This window comes from Populus trichocarpa, chromosome 10, assembly GCF_000002775.5.
Source record: "Populus trichocarpa isolate Nisqually-1 chromosome 10, P.trichocarpa_v4.1, whole genome shotgun sequence".
Taxonomy (NCBI): Eukaryota; Viridiplantae; Streptophyta; class Magnoliopsida; order Malpighiales; family Salicaceae; genus Populus; species Populus trichocarpa.
This window is the reverse complement of record NC_037294.2, coordinates 12,059,516-12,075,208: the sequence shown is the minus strand read 5'-3', so window position 1 is coordinate 12,075,208 and position 15,693 is coordinate 12,059,516. Positions and strand designations below refer to the sequence as shown.

At 36.7% G+C, this 15,693-nt stretch overlaps 2 protein-coding genes across 5 annotated transcripts; both read left to right on the top strand.

Annotated features, from left to right (window-relative positions):
* Nucleotides 1-403: 403 nt before the first annotated feature.
* Nucleotides 404-7,015, top strand: LOC18102532 (inactive leucine-rich repeat receptor-like serine/threonine-protein kinase At1g60630). Its single transcript, XM_024611383.2, has 3 exons — nucleotides 404-1,328; nucleotides 1,415-3,097; nucleotides 5,992-7,015. The coding sequence occupies exons 2-3, from the start codon at nucleotides 1,771-1,773 to the stop codon at nucleotides 6,648-6,650; spliced, it is 1,986 nt and encodes a 661-aa protein (XP_024467151.1). The 5' UTR covers nucleotides 404-1,328; nucleotides 1,415-1,770; the 3' UTR covers nucleotides 6,651-7,015.
* Nucleotides 7,016-7,864: 849 nt separating this feature from the next.
* Nucleotides 7,865-12,476, top strand: LOC7459068 (uncharacterized). Of its 4 annotated transcripts, XR_002984182.2 has the most exons (6): nucleotides 7,865-8,210; nucleotides 10,884-10,982; nucleotides 11,110-11,206; nucleotides 11,557-11,731; nucleotides 11,981-12,208; nucleotides 12,313-12,476. XR_002984182.2 is itself a non-coding variant. In XM_002315782.4 (5 exons), exons 1-5 carry the CDS (start codon nucleotides 8,190-8,192, stop codon nucleotides 12,039-12,041), a joined length of 453 nt encoding a protein of 150 aa, XP_002315818.2. In that variant the 5' UTR covers nucleotides 7,865-8,189; the 3' UTR covers nucleotides 12,042-12,476. The 4 variants fall into 4 exon arrangements, 3 of the variants coding, with proteins under 3 accessions (XP_002315818.2, XP_024465974.1, XP_024465973.1); XM_002315782.4 differs by having other exon boundaries at nucleotides 11,981-12,476; XM_024610206.2 differs by lacking the exon at nucleotides 7,865-8,210 and adding an exon at nucleotides 9,282-9,487 and having other exon boundaries at nucleotides 11,981-12,476.
* The last annotated feature ends 3,217 nt before the right edge of the window (nucleotides 12,477-15,693 follow it).

Genomic DNA, 15,693 nt, shown 5'->3' with positions numbered 1-15,693 from the left:
TAATCTTGGTCCAAAATCATCTATCACCTTGGTTGTCAAATAAAATTCAACGTGACAGCTTGCAATTACAAAGACTTGATATGCTAGCTGCTCTCCCATTCATCATCCACGCAATTAAGCGCATGTTGTGTTTGGATGGAAGTGTGATTATAATTGATTTTTAAAAATATTTTTGTTTGAAATAATAATTTTAAAGCATAAATACAATCGTGCTCAAAAAGAAGAAGAAGAAGAAAAACTGTTGCTACCACTAGCAGTCTATCGTACGGGGATTGCACCAGCAAACAAAGACACGAAAGCCATAACGCGAGCTCAACTACGTAATGCCACCCACTTGACTCCCATTTAATGCTGCCACGTTTCTTGTTAACTCCGAATTTATCACTGTCTACAAAGCATGTCTCCATCCTTTTGCCTGCCTTCATTTCCCTCACCCATTTCTCGAGACTCTTAACTGTACGCCTAGTGAAATATAAGGTTGTTCCTTTTCTCTTCTACTCAGCAGGCCTACCGCTCCCATTTACACATTCGTACGTACATACATACACTCACTCTTGAATTATTACCACCAGACCACACCACACCATTTACTTTTTTGTGGAGTTGTTATAATTAATAAGAACAGGCTACAAGATATTACAGGTAGATCTATGTGACATCTGGGAGGGAGAGGGTTGGGCTTTCCTAGCTTTGTATCATTCATTCATAATTTCGTGTTTTATTGATTTCCCAGCTGCTTCATCTTCATCACCTACCACAAAAAAAAAGTCTTTTTTTCTTTCACTTGTAACACACTTCTCTGGTTGCACTAGTACTGCTTGGTTTGATTCTTGAGGCAAAGCAAGCAAATGGGGTGGTTGCTTATTGAATTGGGTTTTGCATTTCGATGCTGATTCACTAGAGTTTAGGTGAAAGAGGAGCTGAGGGAGTTTACGTTGGATCTCATCACCTCAAAGTTTCAACATTTCTTTTTTTAAATAACGGGGTTTTGGGTTTTGAGCAGCCCAATAAATTGAACAGAAAAGGAATAAAGATAAAAATAGATGCATTATTGTAATTTTCCTCTGTTCAATAATGCCTTTTGGGAATTATATTATTCGTAGTTCCAGAAATCAGAGAGGAAAGGAAGATTTACTATTTTCTAGTCTGCAAGTTCTGAGTTCAGCTCACGTGAAGGCTAAGCTGTTGTGTCCGTGAGTTTTGCAAGCAGTTCAAAGCAAAGAGTTGGAGAAACGATGTCAAATGGTCAGTCCCTGTGTCTTACTTTGATTGAACCTCAGACTTAAATTCACCAATGAGGCGTTATTTGGCCTTAAATCCCCATCTGAGTGAGTAGACGAGCTTCCATTACTGCCTGCCTGCATGTTTCTGCTTCAAAAAGTTGTTTCAAAGCTGTCTAACTGTTTTAATGCAGTCAACGGAAAATGACAACTTCTTGGCGCATCTTCGTTGATGAAGATGGTTTTTCAAGCTCGAGTCTTCTGGTGATATGCAGATCTTGAAGATTTGGTGTTTTAAAAGTGATTTGTGTTGTGGTATTTCCAATTAAGAAGCGCCAAAAACAGGACTTGAAAGTGATTTTGGCCTTCTGGGTCTTTGGAAAGATTTTGCTACTAGGACTACTACAAGGCAAGCACATCAAAGATTCGGTGTTTTTGGAGGTTTTAATATCCTTCAGCTGTTTTTGGAAACAAGAACAAAAAAAATTAACCCTCCATTCTATTTTAGAGTCGACTTTCAGAAAAAAAAACATTCAATTCAAGGATTAAGATGGAACCTCTGGTTTCAAGGTACCCTTTTCTCTTCTCATTGTTATACTTCACTGTTGTTTCTCTTCTTTGTCCAGTTAGATCAGGCGATGCTGAGGCCCTGTTAACCCTCAAATCAGCCATTGATCCTTTAAACTTCCTCCCATGGCAACATGGAACCAATGTGTGCAAATGGCAAGGTGTCAAAGAATGCAAGAATGGAAGGGTCACAAAGCTTGTTGTAGAGTACCAAAACCAGAGTGGTACTCTGGATGCCAAAATCTTGAATCAACTAGACCAACTTCGAGTCTTGAGTTTCAAAGGGAACTCACTTTCAGGCCAAATCCCAAATCTTTCTGGCCTTGTCAATCTCAAATCTCTCTTCCTCGACAGCAACAACTTCTCCGGTGATTTCCCAGATTCCATTACAGGCCTACACCGTTTAAAAGTCATAGTTTTAGCTCGAAACCAAATCTCTGGTCCAATCCCAGTGTCAATCCTCAACCTCAGTCGTTTGTATGCTCTTTACTTAGAAGATAATAACTTCACTGGATCAATTCCTCCTTTGAACCAAACCAGTCTAAGATTCTTCAATGTGTCTAACAATAAACTCTCTGGTCAAATTCCCGTGACCCCACCATTGATTAGGTTCAATACACCCTCTTTCATTGGCAATCTCAATCTTTGTGGTGTACAGATTCAGAACCCTTGCAACAATCTAAATTTCGGACCATCTTTAAGTCCAACCTATCCATCTTCAAAACCAACGTCCAAACGTAGCAAGACAATCAAGATTGTAGCAGCAACTGCCGGTGGGTTTGTGTTTCTTATAACTTGTCTGCTTTTGGTATGCTGTTTTTGTTTCAAGAATGGCAACAAGAAAGAAGGGCCATCAATGGTAGAAGAGAGAAACAAAGGGGTTGTCGGGGTTGAAAGGGGAGGAGAAGCATCAGGAGGTGTAGGTGGCATGGATGGTAATAATGGTGGAAGACAAGGGGGGTTTTCGTGGGAGAGTGAGGGTTTAGGGAGTTTGGTGTTCTTGGGTGCAGGGGATCAGCAGATGAGTTACAGCTTGGAGGATTTATTGAAGGCGTCAGCTGAGACTTTGGGGAGGGGTACTATAGGGAGTACCTACAAAGCTGTGATGGAGTCTGGGTTCATCGTGACCGTTAAAAGGTTAAAAGATGCAAGATATCCCAGGCTCGAGGAGTTTAGGAGACACATGGACTTGCTTGGTAGGCTAAGGCATCCCAGCTTAGTCCCACTCAGAGCTTATTTCCAGGCCAAGGAGGAAAGGCTAATTGTATATGATTATTTCCCCAACGGCAGTCTCTTTTCTCTCCTCCACGGTATGTCGCTTAAATCACTCTTCGTTTATTTTCCAATTAATTAGTTTAAATCAGTAATGATTATTTCTCTGATTTGATCAATTATTTTACTCTTTCCTTTGGTTCTTCCTTTGTGTTTTGCTTCTAGTTGCCTGATAATAGCAATATTTAACGGTCCAATCTGTTGAATGTTAGGCAAGTTGTGGCTGGAATAAATGGTTTTTTGATTTGAGGTTTGAATGTGACAAGTAATGATTGTTTTCCAGGGTATTTTTTATTTAAAAAATATTAAAATAATGTATTTTATTATTATTTAAAAACACTTTTTAGACGTAAAAGAAAATTAAATTTAGGTATCCATTCTTAGCTTTCCATGCATTGCTCATTAATTATATTCACATAAGAAGAGGGTGAGATGAATGCCAACAGCAAAATGGGGTAGCATGTTCCCCTCCCTCGATTCAAATCATGTCATGTGCTGTGCTTTTCCCACCTGCCACATTTTCCATTCTTGGCTTGGCCCTCGATTTTTTTGGCCATAGATAGACTGTGTTTATAATTTCTAAGGTCGAGTAAAGACACAGTGCCACAAAGGAGGAGCTCTATTCTACTGTATTTAATGGAGTCGGATACTCTGTAGGAGGTCAAGGAAATTAAACAAGAATAAAAATGTAGACTGGCACACGTGGCTCATCTAAACACCTCAACCGTCAGATCTCATCCAATGCAGCTGTGGCCCCTCGTTTGTGTACCCTCTGTCTCCCTGGAAAGTTGCCAGGAAAATGAGCTGGTGGAGTGAGCGGCCATTCATTCAAAACCGAAGAAGAAAGAGGGAGACAACACAACAAAAGAAAGAAAAGAGAAAAAAGACAAGGCTAATATGCTTTTCCAGTACTGCTAATTCTAACTTTTTGGAGATCATCTGATCAATCATTATTAACTTTGAACTGAACATGGAGTGAAATGCCTGGAGAGAGATTTGTAAACATGATCATGTTGCAGATACTCTATAATTCAAACATGGGTCAATATTCTTTGAGCATCGGTATACTTAGGAATGACCCCAATAGCTATAGGCATTCTAGACTTTCTTGCATGACTTTCTTGCAGTTTTGTTTTTGCAGCAGAAACGGTATTTTTAAAAAATTTTAATTTTTTTTTGTCTGATTTTTGTTTTAAATAGTTTTGATGTCTTTATGTTAAAAATAAATTTTAAAAAATAATAAAAATAATATTTTAATATTTTTTTTAAAAATATTTTGAAAAACAACTCTATTATAATAACAAATAGTGAGAGAATCTTACGGGGATGGCCTGATGGGGTCTGGTCTTTGAAAATATTAATGCTGTAGTTGATAAATCAAAAAACAAATAGCAGCTAACAATAATAATGGAGTAGTATCTTTTTATCATTTTTCTAGAGATTTAGGTAAATAAGGACAGTTTTTTTTTTCAACAACAAGAAACTCAATCTCGAAGAAGTTTACGCTTTAAAATTGACAACATACTCTGATACCTGCATGTGCCGAATGTGTCTGTTGACTCCAGCTTGCCTTTTGATTTATTGTGTTCTTGCATGGTTATGGTGTCCAAATGTATTTTTTTTTGCAGTTAAATTGGCTGTGGAATGTGGAAGCCACCAATATATATATATACACTCCCTCTCCTTCAAGAGAGTACCGCTAAGCTAAATATACCCACTGTTCTTGTTACATTGTTAGCTAATACTTGTTTTTATAGATTGTGATAATGCCATTTCCCGACAGTTTTTTCTTCAGAGAATTATAAAGAAAAACATATTTAAATTTATTTGTTTTTGGTCAAAAAGTCTTTAAATTATATTCCTAAATCCTAAAGTTAATATGAATGAAGAACTGCACATTGTAATGTTTAAGTAATGCAGTAATTGAACAGATTTAAGACCAAGTAGAAAGAGAGAGAAGGTTTACCAAGGAAAGGAAACTTGGCTTCTGAAGTTCACAGGAAAATGTAAAATTGCTTCTCTTTTAAGAATATTTATTCACTAAAAACTTTGTCACCTCTTGTTCTGCTGTTTGTAGAAGTGAGAAATTGGGGGAAAAGCTAATTGTTCTCCGCAAGGCCTTACATTCTCCACAGAATAGTTGATGAAACAGTTTAACTTTGCAATTCAGATGCATGCAGTGGTCGATTTTCCTTGTCATCAACTTTGTTATTTTTGCTTCATGAGTTGCATTATGTCGAACCCTTGAGAGTTATTCCTTTAATCCAGTGCTTTGAAACTGTCTTGTATTTTGCTCAAGAACCTATCAGCAATGAGCAGGTATGAGTTCTCTGGTTGAGAGGGTTATTGACTTAAACATCATCTTGGCTAGCAGAGCAGTAAATCAGCAACCATGACCTCTTTATCTCGTGTTTAAACCGATTTTAATGATTCGAGACTCAAATAGTTTCGCTTGAATTTGTGTTTGTTCTTATCTCATCCCGTGACATGTTTGCTTCCTTTCCTTTCTTGCTAACCCCAGTAATTGTTGACTCACAAACTAGTATGCTTTTGAAATTGCTGCTTGGATGCACATTTGGTCTTGGAAGGTTGACTTTATGAGTCCTGACTGGATTTGAGAACTGAAAATATTTATAATGCTAACGAATTAGTCGCAACCAAATTTTCAAAGGTTCAAGTAGTATTTTATTGGACTGGAAGAAACTGCAATTCCGAATCAACCTGGAACATTCATCAATAAAATGCCTTTTTCGTTTCCCTGCAATAAACTTTCTGCATAAAAATCATGAGTTTCTTTCCTTGTAATGTCAATCCATAAAATATTGGTCTCAGCTCGTAGAAATTCTAATGCAAAGTTATCATCTGCATTTCCTGTTGTATTAGGAGAATTCTTTTAGTATCCTACATTAACATTTTCTGAATTCTTTTACAGGAACTAGAACTTCAGGCGGTGGGAAGCCACTTCACTGGACTTCGTGTCTCAAAATAGCTGAGGACTTGGCAACTGGACTACTCTATATCCACCAGAACCCTGGGTTAACCCATGGGAATTTGAAATCCTCCAATGTCCTCTTAGGCCCTGAATTTGAGTCCTGCCTTACTGACTATGGTCTGACCATGTTCCAAAATCCAGACTCACTGGAGGAACCCAGTGCCACTTCTCTGTTCTACAGAGCCCCCGAGATCCGAGACGTACGAAAACCATCCACCCAACCAGCTGATGTATACAGCTTTGGCGTACTCCTATTGGAACTTCTTACTGGCAAGACTCCCTTCCAGGACCTTGTTCAAGAGCATGGTCCAGATATTCCTAGGTGGGTTCGGTCAGTACGCGAGGAAGAGACCGAGTCCGGAGATGACCCTGCCTCGGGTAATGAGGCAGCGGAGGAGAAACTCCAGGCTCTTGTAAACATTGCAATGGCTTGTGTCTCACTCACACCAGATAACCGGCCGTCAATGAGGGACGTCTTTAGGATGATCAGAGATGCAAGGGCAGAGGCTCGAGTTTCATCTAATAGCAGTGACCATTCACCTGGAAGATGGTCAGATACCGTTCAGAGCTTGCCTAGAGAAGAACATTTGAGCATTTGAGCGGTTAGTAAACATGGCGGCTTTAATTTGGAAAAACATGTATTCTTGAATCTTCAACTAGGCATTTGTAGAGTACAATCTTGTAAAGTTTCCCATCTTCAATATTTGGTTTAGTTAGCTTGCAGCCATAGAAGTTCTGAAGTTATATAATGTGCTATTTGACATTTGTTGAAGGGTTTGTTAAGGATGGTGATAGGATAGTAACTGTCCTGTTCAGCTGGGCAGATTTTATTACCACTGTTTTCTGGGCCCTATTCCCATGGTCATGAAAGGTTGTATTTTGAAGAGCGATTACTTCACTTTGACGATAAATACTGTTTGGTTACCACCTAATTCTTTCTTGAATGGAATCACAATTCACTCCATCTTTTGTTGTTCTTCATTGCATTACTTCCTTCAATACATTCAAAGGATTTATGGAGGAATACATGGAGAAACGAATACAATTGGCAATTCAAGACTCTCAAATAGAGCAATCAAGCATGAGGCTTGGTCATTAAAATGGAAAGGCTCACGTTGTGGGATTCATGGTGGGCTGCTGGGCTTTCTGGTGGATGTTTAATCACCCGAGCGATCCCCTTGTAAAATGACTATACTACCCCTACCTGCACCGTCAAATTAGCAAGCCTTCATGGGAGTTTTTGTTCCTAACGAGCTTTCAAAGATATTTGAGAGCACGATAATATTTGAGAGTGTGATAATAATTGTTTTTTAAAATATATTTTATATAAAAATATATTCAAAAAAATAATATTATTAAATCTTTACTATTTTAATTTATTTTAAGCAAATGTTCTGATTTATTTTGACAACTAAGTTTAGATCTTGTTTGATATTGTGATTTAATTCTAATTTTAAAAAGTTTTTGATTTCTTTAGTTTTAAACTATTTTATATATATATTTTTGAATTAATTTGATGTGTTAATATTAATTTTTTTAAAAATAATATTTTAATATAATTTTAAATAAAAAATACTTAAAAAATTAATGCGCTACTAATTTATTTTAAAAGCTGCCCCAAGAAAAGTGTATCTTTCGTTGAATTGTATACCGTGATAGGTTTAATAACAGTGATAAAAAGACTTGGAACTTTATAAACATTTGCCTTTAAAAAAAAAAAGGCAACGCCGCGACAGAAAAAATGTCACGGGTCAAACAAGAGCTTTAGAGAAAAAAACTCGAGAGATGTGAGGGAGGGAGAGAGATTAGGAATTGAATTACTAGTAAACTAATAAGAAACAGCGAAGCTTCAACATCATAAACGTCACCTTTTTTTCTTTTTTAACATCAATATATCATACAGTAATCGGTAGCTTATCATGGAAGATGCAGGAAAAAAAGATTGATGTTCTGTTTCAACAGCTCCTACTCCCCTCCTTCCTGAAAGAGTAGAGAGAGACAAGAGTTTGCTTCTTCCAAGACCCAAGAGAGTGCTATACATACATATTCTCCCTATCCGTTTGCTTGATCAGTACTTCACAGTGGCGGGGGCTCTTTAATCTCTTGGCTTCTGGGCTCTGCTTCCATCTTAATCTGCAATGGAGGAGTTGCCCGTGCAGGTACTCATGCAACCTCTCTTAATTCTTCGTCTCTTAAACTTGCATACAATTCTAGCTAACTGAATTCTACTGCAATTCACTCCCACCAATCTCGATGCTAATACTTGCCATGGGCAAAGATTATCATGTTGACGATTAATGCTGCGTAATTGGCTCTGCTTCTAATCTTCCATTCGTTCCTCTCCATTCAAGATTTCATCTCTTTCTCTGTTTTTTTGGTTTGCACTGGCTTTTATTTTTCATATATCTTAAATTAACTCATAATCGGTACTAGCGTGCTGTTAAATTCCTTGCATTGTATCCTCTTTTTTATAAAAAAAACCAATGAGCCAGATGACATAGCCATGGCCAGGGTTAGAGGGGCTGTACACACCATCTAGGGTAGTTGTTGGAAAAGCTTGATTAACCAGTTCCTCTAGTCCTGCTTCCTTTTCCACTTAACAGTAGAATCTCTCGAAAAAAGAAAAAAAATAGAGTACCGCATAAGGCACAACAAACAAAATCCGGCCATGAACTCACAAAAAGTTTACCAAAGATGGGTTCGAGATTTCAGCAAGAGGTTCGGGCTTCAGGGGTGTTGGCATTTCCGAGTGTGAGTCTATTTTGAGGAATTTATTTTTGTAAAATAAATACTATTATATTCAATTTCGGATCTCGTTCGTGCGTCGAAGACGAAAGAGAGAGACATGCCAGCAGAGGCAGGGGAATCTTTTTTGTGTGGAGAGCTACAGCAGATATCCCGTGGAGTACCAAAACAAGGAACTACTTGGAAAAAATAATAATATTGGACAGCTTTAGCCATCACGTTCAAGAGTAGTAGTTGTCTGGGTGACCCATCTCTAGCCCAGCCCATCAAGGACCACTTTCGACTTCTGCCTCACCACTAGTCACCACTATCATCTTCATTTCGTGCTTTTTAGTTTTTAACCAATAAATTCACTTTTATATTTTAATTAATTAAGATTAATTAATTTTGTAAGAGATATTTGACTAAACAGTTGTAATTAAGAATAACAGTCGTGTCCAAAATCTATTCAGACACATGATTATCTTCGAGCTCTGCTATTTTCGAAATAGATTCTCAACTTATATCATTTTCTCACATTGAATTAAATCTCTGGTGCCTCGGTTTTCTCACATTGCATGGCGGGTGGCCCTAGAAAGAGTAGGTGGCAGCTAAATGAAGTGTTGCCTGCAAGCTTATTCTATTATGCTCAGCTGGATTAGGCCTCTAATGCCATTTTTTATTCTTCAAGAATGAAAATTAATTGCTAATGGTAATTACCTTCTTCTCTTCAGTATTTGACCCTGATTTTCTGGGATGACAACATGCTCGCCATTACTGTTTGAGTTCCATTGCTTGAAGGTTGCTTTCCCTTCCTCAAGCACGAGGCCTTATCAAAAGGGACATTTTCTATATTATTCTCAGTTTGCTGTGGTTTCAACCCATCCACCAATTAACCTCTTACTATTATAATCCCAGATCTTGGAGAGATCTGGGTAAGTTTCGTTACTGTGTTTTCTTATGGATTAATTAATAACAATAAGTTCATCCTGCTCCGAATTTACTTTAGGCATGTTGTTTTCCACACCGCGAGATTCGAGCCTGTGCGTACAGAATCTCAACCAAAATCCCTCCTTGATAACTGATAAGATAAATGTCCACAATTATCTATATATTTTTTATCACGTTATGAACAGTGTATAATTGATAAGATAAATGTCCATAATTATATGCATATTTCTGATAAAAAACAAATTACGAGTTACTTCTAATATATAAAAAGGATGTCATTTATATTTGTAGATACAAGGTTGAGGAGGTGAGTGATTAATATTGAGATTATTATAATAGATATTAAGGTGAGCATGTATCGTTGATAGTTTTGCAACTAATAAAAAATCAAGATTATTCTTTTTTTTTTTCTTGAAAATTAATCATGTATACTTGCATCTCAAAAAGCATGCCCCTGTATTTTGGAGTGGAAAAAACTTCTATTTAAGCAATAAAAATACAAGATTTTCTTACTAAACACCTCGTTAAGTGTTTATAAAGTTAGAAGAGTGGGGATGAAACAGGCTCCATGAACAAGAGGAGAACGCTGAAACCTCTAGATAGTGTTAATGGGAACAGCGGTAACATCATTTCTAGAGCGTGCCAGTTTACTGTTTTCTTCTCTCTTCTCCTTTTCTGCTTCTTTTGATCGTCTATATTTTGCATTTCTAATGGCATTCCAATCTACTAGCACTTCAGTTTATAATAAAAAGCTTTTGTAGACTATCATCATAAAATTATTCATATCAGTTTTGGTATTCTATGATAAAATCACTTCAATAAACTGTTCCAAGATTCTGCTACTTTTACTTGTGAAGTTTGTGTGGTTTAAGGGAATATGGAGCTTTTGGTCTATAATGCATCCCCGATAATAGATGTGGACTCACGGGCTTGTTTTTCTGGTTTTGCTTCACTCACTGAACTCTAAATTAATGATCATAGAAAGCATGTGAAAACTCCTTGGATATTTTGCTCTCTTTCTCCCACTGCTGCATTTGGGACTCCGAAGATCATAATTTGGTTGGCCAACATCATCGAAGAGTGAATTTACTAGTAATTTGCATGTCTTCATAAAGTTTAAATATTGTTTGACCAATGAAGAGATGCTATGTCCACAGACTGATGCTGCAACTTTGGATAAAACTGCTTTTGTTGTGCTGGACATGGAGAGCCTTGCACAGCCATCAGATAGGAGCTCCGGGAGCCCAAAAATGACAGTGAGCAGCATGTCCTTTTGTCAATTCCAAATTCTATCATTTTCTGTCTTTTAATTTCATGCACATACAACAGTTTTCTTTTGTTGATGAATATGACATTATTTGCTGTTTCTTGACTTGCTTGTAGAGAGCGCTGTCTCGAAAATGGTCTTACCGAGCAGAACGATGGACTGGTAATGAAGAAGAAGGCATTGATGAACCAGCGAAGAAACTCCTGATAAAAGGTACCCAGATGTGATTGCTAATTATGCTTCATACTCTCTACATGAATATCCATGGGTATCAGCTTGTGCGTGTGGGTGAAGTGGCAGATTAGAATATAACAACTGAGAAGCTAGAAGCCAAGGAACATGAACGAAACCAATATACTTTAGTTTGATGACTACAGAAAGGTTTTCACTTCCTAGTTGAGACTTGATAGGCATTAATTTTGTTCTTGGCTGAGAAGCTAACTTAAACATTCCCAAATATCCTGTCGAGCCCTTTTCTGTTAATTCTCAAAGACATGGCATGACAGAAAAGAAGTATTTGGTGCTTAGCACATGAATTATGTTTCCTGCATATTTTGTGGCAGGGAGCTCTCAGCTGGATCCTTTGAAGCAGCAACTAGTCACCAATAAAGCACTCGGTCCCTCCCTAACAACCCCTGGCGGCCCTAATCTCGCAGACCCGGTTGACGGATGGAACAAGAGGTTTAACCGGTTAATGGCAATTAGTCCTCGGAAGATCCTTTTCATATTTGCAACCATGTGAGTATCCCATGATTATATTTTCAGATTCTTCTGAAGTTTCATCTTAAGGTATCTTAGTTACTCTGTCTGCTCTCCTATATCTTTGGCAATGATAGTTAATAGGGCATGAGCAGTGACTAGAGACCTGTATTGGACACAATGCTAGCTGAAACATGCACCTTCTTGAATCTCATACACTGCACATTGTGCACAAGCAGCAGTTTCCCTTGTGTGCGACTTATTGATACTCGTAATTGTTGGTTTCAGGTCCAGCATGGGCACACTGATGCTCATATACTTTACCCTTGCCATTAATAGAAGCACTTAATGCACGGAGGGCTGGTAGCAAGGACGATCGTCCTTCACGCGAAGCCAAGGAGACAAAGAAATGGTCCACATGGATCAACTGTATCCTCCTTTTAATTTACATCTGCTGTTTCAATACTGTTGTACTTGGGAGGAGGGCTGGCCTACTGCTCCCAGCTAGACTCGACGGTAAAATGCTTCTCTCTACCTGCTGGTGGTTAAAGATTAAATTTATGATCTGCACGCCCTCCATGACATAGCTTCTTGAGTCCTCTTTTTTTCTTTTTTTTTAGTTTCAGGCCACACATGTTTGCGAAGTGTTTGCTGCATGTTGATTCTCAGAAGCTGAACTATTTGAGTTGTTTTTTTTCCCTTTTTTATAAGCAAGGTTTGTAAATCAAAATCCTTTTTCTCAATTCATGGAGCACCCTGTTCTTTTTATGGGAGAGCTTGGATATCTTAATATCTTATGAAAAACTAGCTAGATTGCATATACAACATGATGGTTGCCACTGCTGGAAGGACCAATATGATACGCGTTAATATTTTGATATTATAGTAATTGTTGTTTTTTAAAATATTTATTTTTTATAAATATATTAAAATAATTTTTCTAAAAAAATTATTTTTAATATCAATATATCAAAATATTCTAAAAATACATAAAAAAAATTCAAGTTCCAAAAAAAAAAACTTTCCCACCACAAAAACAAACCTAATAAATTTGAGTTCAATTAATTTGGAAGTGTGTACCATTAACCACAAGAATTGTTGTAGACGACGTCTTGCAAACGAACAAAGAAAATCAAATCACTGCTTACTTTCTCAATTTTGTTACCATCATACATATGAAAATTATCAAAAGTTATGGCTAAAATTTTCTGAGACAGTAAGATTTTCCTCTGTGGTCGTTGATATCTTTTGCCCCCACATACGAGAACTTTTAGTGTTATACAGTATGCAGCAAATCATTGCTATGTTATTAATTCTGTTAGTCCTTATTTGTTATTATTTTTTTCACACAGATGTCATAATCATAACTGATGACCTTGAGTACTTGGTTATCACGAAATTAACAAGAAATCAAAAAAGAAAAAGAAAGTCCAATTTATGACGAGAGTTTCTCACATAAAATGCTTACAATGGCGATGGAAATGGGAAGAGTAGCCATAGAATTGTATGCAGTTCTCATAGATTTCCGTCCATCGACGTCCCTAAGCAGAGCAGCTACGATTAAACAAACTAATTGATAAGAACAGGATAACTTGTTTTTCTTTTGTTTGGCACTGTGAAAGATGAAGATGAAAACGAATATCATCAAGGAAATCGGCAAGACAACATTCCAGAATATCAAAACAAGATTATAATCATTACCAGCTAGAGATAATTTGTCTGGGAGATTGTCCAGGAGAAGATTGATTCCTAGAGTTTAATTAGCTGTATCGAATATCTCAAATCTTTATCTGTTGCACAATTCTTGACATATGACGTTGTGCACATCTTCTACTTTAAATATTTTGTAAAAAACACAAAAGAGATAGGTTGCAAGTACCCATTATTCTTCGATCTGATCATTTCTAAATTCTACAGCCTCCACATTGACTAACGTCAAATGGCTTCTTCAAATATTCCCGTTGCACTTCATGCTTTCATTATCCTACGCCCTGTCAACATCCACAAACTGACCAAAGATAACTATAATGCATGGAAATAAAAAAATCTTTCATCGTCAAATACATGAGAGCATCTCCAGTAGCAAAAGCAATTTAGAAGCGTCGAATTCTTGATATAGCTTTTTGAAGTGTAAATATGACTTTTTTTTCTTTTCTTTTTATGTGCACTCTAATAGAAAAAAAAGTCGTTTTAACAACTCATTTGTATTTTAATATATTTAATATTAATAATCCATTTTAATGCTTTTGACTTTTTGATTAATATAGAGTAATGATTTTTCTTCGATAAAAGAGTCATTCTGCTCTTCATTTAGCTATCCCCTTGAAGCTACAAAATTATGGAAGAAAAGCTATAAAAAAAAGAGTTTTTATCTCTTGGCCCACCCTTTGAAGATGCCCTAGCTAGCAAGATGCATGTTTCATTGTCTCCAGAATCAACCTCATGATCCGAAGCACACCAGAATTACTCAAGTATGCAGCTGCTTGTTGTCCTTATTCGGTAAGTGTATCTCCAACGGGATAGGGATATGGAAAGCCAAAACGCATCAAGTACTGCTGCAAAATTGGCTTTTCATTAGTGAAGTTTTGATATCCAACATGACAGGGGAATAAATCCCTTTTGTTATATTAAAAAACCATCCAGAATATCGCATTAACAATCTGAGTACTCTTGCCATGAGACCTGCATTATGTGCTCACAGCCACTCAAATAAGGAATTTCATCGAGCATCTAACACCCTTTATTTGACCTCTCCACTGTCACTCTCGACTGCTCCCCCGGCAACTCGTTGGACAGCAAGGGAAAGGATTAATTAATGGTAAACCAAACCAGTTTACAGAGAATTAATGGTATTAATTAGTCATGCTTTCTCAGATTGGTGCGTACCTCAAGTCTCTTCTTCTCCATGACTGATTACCAAGAAAATCAATAAGCAATGGAGTTCGAACATTTAAGTTTAAGGAAAATCTCCAAATTAGTGCCTAGGTGGTAGCAGTGGCAGGCCTAAAGACCTTTCTGGTGTTTTATCCCCCGGCAAGGCAAAGATATCCCGTGTTATATATATGATATATCTACTTGTTTAGAGGAAAAAAGAAATATTCATAGAATATTATTTCTAATAATAGTAATAATTGCACGATATGTTTGTTATTCAGAGTGATGAAACGCACCTGGTCAAATACTGGATTACATGATTAATAATCTATTCAAGTAATTTAAGAGAAATCTAAGCATGCTCAACAGAATAATATATACTATGGCAGTACCAAAATTCAATCTTCAGACCACAACTGGTGGAGACACAATCGAGAAAGTACGCAAATGGAAGGAAAATATTTTATATTCACTGTTTTTTTCAAAGTTATTTGAACCTGTCGCTTTCGAATTAGATTTACTCCCACGTATTTAATCAGCATTTTCTTCCCTACAAACATAATAAATAATTTGACTCGGAGACTAATTCACCAGCAAAAAGAATTACTATTGCTAAATTAAAGATGTTGAAAGGAAACAAGTAGTTGAATAAAACTAAATCGTTAATTATTCAAAAAGCTGATGAATGATATTGATATGGAATCGCAAGAATACAAGAACACTTTGCTAAGACGTAAAAGGGGGCAGAGTGTACCAAAATCTACAAAACAAAACAAAACAAAATCACAGGAGGAGAGATGGGAGTGGCTGTGATTGTTATTTATTTTTATTTTAATATATTTCTTATTAAAAATCATACTATCATGATTACAAACAACTCTGATTTATTTCAAAGATGGAGAATATATAAATCCAAGAGGACAAAAACAAATTAAAAAAAAAAAAAAAGGAAAGGTGGAGAAACCACAATAATTGGCATCAAATGCTTATGGGGATTCCCACTGTTCCTGAATTCCAAGATATGGCACTGTTCCTGAATTCCAAGATCTGTATCCATCATCATCATCAGTTGTTATTATTATTATTGTTATTATTATATTACATTCAACATTAATTGACTTTCCATT